Source organism: Danio aesculapii, chromosome 11 (genome assembly GCF_903798145.1).
Source record: "Danio aesculapii chromosome 11, fDanAes4.1, whole genome shotgun sequence".
Classification (NCBI taxonomy): Eukaryota; Metazoa; Chordata; class Actinopteri; order Cypriniformes; family Danionidae; genus Danio; species Danio aesculapii.
The window spans coordinates 45,424,183-45,430,645 of record NC_079445.1 but is presented as its reverse complement, the minus strand read 5'-3'; the positions used below and the strand labels follow the sequence as shown (position 1 = coordinate 45,430,645).

General features: G+C 32.0%; 1 protein-coding gene across 3 annotated transcripts in view; it reads left to right on the top strand.

The window, feature by feature from the left end:
• Positions 1–3,418, top strand: part of mfn1b (mitofusin 1b) — a 45,012-nt gene extending 41,594 nt beyond the window's left edge. For all 3 annotated transcript variants that reach the window (XM_056468807.1, XM_056468805.1, XM_056468806.1), the window contains exon 19: positions 2,751–3,418. In XM_056468807.1, the coding sequence (XP_056324782.1) occupies positions 2,751–2,820 (70 nt within the window). In that variant the 3' untranslated portion in view covers positions 2,821–3,418. The remainder of the gene's footprint in view (positions 1–2,750) is intronic.
• The last annotated feature ends 3,045 nt before the right edge of the window (positions 3,419–6,463 follow it).

Below are 6,463 nucleotides of genomic sequence, written 5' to 3'. Positions count from 1 at the left end.
AGTAGATTCAAGGACTTTTTAAAGCACCAAATCCATCTAAAAATGTACAATTTTAATCAAAAGGAATCCTTAAAAAACTGTTTTAGATTTTTATTATTTATTATTTTTATTATTTTCTTATATATTATCATTAATATTTTTGTATTTTACCTTGTATATTATTTATTGCTGTTGATTACTTTTAATTGTTAGAATATTTTTATAATTTTAGAAAATTGGTATTTATAAAACGTGATAAAATTGATCTCTTTTTATTTATTTATTTTTGCCATGAAATAGCCATAGAAGCTGAAATGGCAATAAAATTAAAAATCTCTCTCTCTCTCTCTTTCTGTCTCTGTCTCTCTCTCTCTCTCTCTCTCTCTCTCTCTCTTTCTTTCTGTCTCTCTCTCTCTCTCTCTCTCTCTCTCAAAGCACCATTAATTTCAAATCAAGCACCTTTGTAATTCACCATGAAATTCCTTACTGTACTACATTTCATACATTTCACTTACACAATATTTACATCCAATATCAGAGCAATGATGATGTCTTCAACGTGTCGTAGACTGTTTTAAACAGTATTGTTCAAAGGACTTTAATACAATTTGTTAAATTAAAAACTAGTTCTATAATACTGATAAAATGTGCATTGTTTGTCACAACTCTTGTACAAGATTTAAATGTAATATATTTTTATATTAAATATTAAATATGATTTTTGTTTTTTGACAGCAGCGTGACAATTGTTGAAATAACACGTAAACAAATTTAATTCAAGCACTTCCAAAGACCTGTGTTTGTTTATAAGCACTTTCCAGGCCTTGAATTCATATGTCTGAAATTCAAGGACTTTCCAATGATTTTAAGAAGTGTGGGGACCCTGTAATTAATACACAGCTAAATATCTTTAATATTATTAATAGGCAACTGAGTGATTGTTGTTGGTTTGCACTCAATTTTTGATTCAAATCGTCTGCTGGTTATTTTATTTTCAATATCTAAGGTGAACTATCTGCTGCTGCTTTGAGTATGGCAATTAATGCCACGTAAAATGGTATTAAAATTCGTATTGGTAGCATTTAACACTGAATAAAGCCCATAATCAGTACCTGAGGTGATCATTGTCATAGTAGTTTATGCGGTTCAGTGTTTCCTCTAGGATTTTTTCCAGCTGTGGCGGCAGGGCTTTTTTACACAGATCTACTAACTACCTGTTGCGTTATTTCAATGACAAATGTCGTGAGCGCAGTATTAGAAGTCGAGATCGCATTTATGTAATAGCCTACGAGTGTGCGGATCTCTTTGATTGCGTGCCGATTTTTTTTTGCTCGTGCACAACTTGTTTCACGCAACCCTAAAATATAAGCCGCTTTGAGAGCGCACAGATCTTCTTGTGCGCTCTCAAATAAACGCTGCTGAGGTGCGATTGAGTGCGTTTATGTAACGAGTATGTCTCCAACATTTATTAGATTTGCTAGGAATATTTATGAATGCCTCCGGTATAAATGCATCCTGAAATAAAGTAAAACGGCTATACGTCGTGTTTTCTGGCCTCACGCATCACGCACCTGTTATAGTCAGTCAGTCAGCCAGCACGTAACCTTAAAGGGTTAAACAAATGACGCACAGCACTACTACGGTTACAGAAAAGTTTGCGCTGTTATAATTCACTTACCCTTTAATACGTTTTGGTGCGATTATCACCCGCTATTAAAGTAATTGAATGTTTTGAATGAGAAGCTGTAATGTAGCCGTGGCGGGATGAATCTTGGCGTGGCGCCCCGCCATAGAAGAATGAATGTAGCGGAAACCATGGTTGTTGTTCTGCTGCGATGTCGTGGAAATAGAAAGTATTTCTAAAATAGAAATTTTCCACATCGTCATCACGAATGGTTAAGATGAAAACTCCTTAAATGGAAAAGATGCCTTTTATCGCATGTCACTTCACTTGCAGTGAGGACACGGTGTTGTGTCTTCAGATAATTTTAATTTAGATAATTCTAAATGAACTTTTTCTTCAGTCCACTCACAAATGTAAAATTGTTTTGAGGCCTTGACGATTCATTTTCTGTTTTGAGGCTTTGATTGTTTTGTTTTGTCAAATAATTTAGTTTTTTGACAACTAATTTTCTGGGATTGGAGTTTTGACAATTAATTTTCTGGGATTGGAGTTTTGACAATTAATTTTCTGTTTTGGGGCTTATTTCGCAAGTAATTGTCTGTACTGTAAATATACAGTATTCAACATGTGAAGTGGATCAAAAAACGACAAAGAAAAAAAGACAAGAATGGGTATTGTTAAATAGTTTTAGACCAACTTTGATTCCAGTGCAGATGTCGACCACTATATATTAAGTGTATTTTAAGGCTATGCTGTATATACAGTCGTTATAGTGCTTTCAGTGTGGATGACCAACATTTGAGAAACAATTTCACAGTCCAGAGTGACATAAAAATGAAGTGCGTTTTCAAAAATGCATGTTTTTATTGGCTTAAAATGCTGTCTGCATTTGGACAGGAGACCAAACCAGATAAAAATATGCATTAGTAATAATGGAAAAATAATAATAATAATGAAAACGTATTTGTGTGGCTTTAGCTTAAGTAGTATTCCTGTGTTAAACTGAGCGCTGTATCAGCTGGAAATTGTTATGCATCTTGGCTGACTATATATGATCGCATCAACAACAACAACAATAAAAGTAACTATACTATAAGGAAACAGTAATTTAGTTAGTGTCTGTATTAATGGTTTCCTTTATTCACAGACATAAAGCCACAGCTCTGGAAAAGCAGCTGGAGGATTTCAGCTCCCAGTATTTGCGTCTTCAGCCCTGATTCTGAGTTCACACGGACGTCGGCTCCATCCAGAGAGTGATGTAACCCGTGAATACTGTACGCCCTCCGTTGCGCCCTGCTGTTTCGGGAATTCTCCACTCACCAGATGTTGCGAGGAATGTGGAGGGGAACAAATGTTACTTGTAGTTTAACTGGACAAAATTTGTATTATTAAATTAAAACTGGTTTGGGTTGAGGTTTTTCTGAACAGAGATTGAGTTTTGCTGGAACTTGAAAACTTAACACTATGAACATGTCCTATGGAAAACTTGAGAAGAACAACCACATCTGAGAGCTTTTGCTTTTCAGCATCAACATAATGAAGTTAAAACTTTCATAACAAACTTTTACCTAGCCTTTTTCACAGAGCCTTTTTTCTTCAGAAACAGAGTTTATGTCATCAGACAGGGAAATACAATTTTGTAGATTTGCCTTTTAATCACAAAGCCTATTTTCTATATGTTCCTTGGTAGTTTCTAACCCAGTATATCAGTATTCTCTTTATGAACTGTTCTTGTTTCTAAAAACATGTGATATCCTGAATTCTAGTGTAAAGCTTCTGCTGTGTAATTAAAAATAATAGTCAGATATTACTAAACTGTTGTATGCATTCCATTATTGTGTGAAGCTAAATCTAACGTTTAGATTTAATACAGTTGATGAAATGGATGACATTATAGACTTGGATATTTAATTGATGTCCAAATACACACTTTTCTTTATCATGATGCGTCTTAAAAACCTTGTATTTACTGGGCAGTGTTAAACAAGTCGTCTTCAGATTTATTTTCCGAATAATAAAGTGTCTTCGAAGTTTTTATATACGTAAGCCCCCTCCGTAAAGGTCTATCATTTGACGCTCGATGGATTGCCGCGCTTTTTAAAATGGCTCCGGCAGTCTGACAGGAAGTGGCGCGAGTTTCTGAGGTAAGCTTAAACAGCTAATTATATCGGCTATTTATGAAAGTTTTCATTATAAAGACGAAATATGAAGCGTATGTTACCCGAATTAAACATAAAGACCACCCGTTCGAACGAATAGCTGATTATTTTGATCAGATGTCGTGTAACTTCCCTCAGATTAAAATCCAAAGTATACCAATGAAAATATAACCACACAAATTCAGGGAACGAAATATGAAACGTATTTTACCTGAATTACAAATATTGAGCGCTCGTCCTTCGTATACACACCAACGTGATTTATTTGTAAACGAATAAATGATTAAAACCCCATATAACCACATTAAAGGAGTCAATAAAACGGAATACTCATGAAATATGGTTAAAAGTCTTTTTATTGGTTACAATATCAGTGTATGGCAGCATCATCATCACCATGTTACTTTACAAATACCAAAAAAGTTGAGAAACAAAATGTTATTAAAAATGATTATTTGAAATTATGGCACTGTGAAAGTACACAAGGCACCACACTCCTGGTTTTATTGGCTCAAATAAAACAAACTTACGTAAGATACAATTGAGCCAAAAGTATATTGTGAATACTTAAAGCATCAGGGTTCAGACAAGTAATACTAAAATGCTCTCTTGTTGCTGAGTTTGAGTGGTTTGGCTTGTTGAACGTTTGGAAATGATGTCAAAATCTGAACTTATGTTAAAACTGTTGGTTTTGACTGATCCAGAACCAACCACTGAAATCTTCAACATGATCATAACAAAACATCCACAGAAATAATCACTGATTAGCAATCTTGCAACCTCTACAGTACCAACAATAGAAATCTGACTTAAATCTAACCAATACTTATAACACCAGCAGATAAATTCCTGTTCAAATTGTTGAATTAAAAGTGAGACATAATTACTTAAACACATCCCTTTTCACAGTTAATCATCTCAAAACATCATAAAAACAATTTAAAAAATTCTTTACGGCGTGTTAATCAGCTCAGAACAATGCAAGGGTTTTTATTTACGCAAAAAAAAGCATCTTCATACTGTCTAAGGATGAAAATACACTTAATACCTCAAAATAATTTCAAGCTGCTTTCCAATTCCCTTTTATATAAAAATGTGAAGTAAGAGAAAGATTGTAAATGCTATTCACAGTTATATGAGGTGTTAAGAGCGTCAACAATGGCACAAATGTTCTTTTTAAATCAGTTTAGGTGAAAGAGCTGGACTCTGACACGCATCTGAAAAAACAGAGATCGATGTCAGAACCGATGGCACTTATACATGTATGGCGAAAGTGAGTAAACGGCTTCATCGCTCTTTTCTGCGATTATTATATAAAAATTCATCCAAATATAGTGACTCGGATTCATCATCCTGGCCAGGTAGTGTTCTTCATTTCCACCTGTATCACCATTCAAATGATTCCAATTTAGCTTAATATAGAAAACCAAAAATTATATAGGTATACTGTTTACCGTAGTGCTGTTAAACGATTAATTGCAACTAATCACAAAATAAAAGTTTGTATTGGAATGTATGTGTGCTGTGTATATTTGTTATGTATATATATATAAATGTACATATATAATTTATATACTTAAAATATTTACACACCTACGTGTGTGTAATATAAATATATATATATATATATATATATATATATATATATATATATATATATATATATATATATATATATATATATATATATATATATATATATATATATATATATATATACATATATACACACTCATATATACAGTTGAAGTGAGAATTATTAGCCCCCCGTTTATTTTTTTCCCCAATTTCTGTTTAACTGACAGAATATTTTTTTTCAACACATTTATCTTTGCCATGATGACAGTAAATAATAATTTACTAGATATTTTTCAAGATATGCATGTATGTATATGTGTAATTATATATATATATATATATATATGTGTGTGTGTGTATTTTGTACACTAGGGCTGAACAATCGCTATTGCTTGAGCATGCATATATATATATTTATAGGGAATTATAGGGTTTTATCTGCATTCTGAATGATTGATATATATATATATATATATATATATATATATATATATATATATATATATAAATAAACACACACACAAAATGATGACCAAGTTATTTTATGTTTGATTGTTTGAATTTCTGTACGTGATTACTGTTAAACACACTCTAAATACCTATAAAGCACTGTTTATTTAACTTCTTTTTTGATCTGTCGTATTTATATATGCTTGTAATTTATTATATTTTATGCAGACGCACTGCGTAGAAACAGACTTGATTATCTGAGTTGATCTAAATTTATGAAATCTTTCTAAATAGAGCTAATTTAACTTATCCAGTGAAATATTAAATTTGCAATATTGCAGCAAAACAAAATATCTCAATGTCAGATTTTTCAAATATTGTGCAGCCCTAATATACACACACACACACAAACATACATGCATATACACACAATTTTATATAAAACCTATTTTATATGCGATTTATAGCATACATAATAAATGTTTGTAGTTACATAATGTACATTAATTTTGTTTGTGTGTATAGTTTAGGTTTTTTGTAATATAAAATACATTATAAAATAAACACTTTGAACACACACACACACACAATTATAATGTAAACAAACTTTTTTTTTATATGCGAATAATCGCTTAACAGCACTAAATCTTTGTAACACTGCAATTCCACCAAA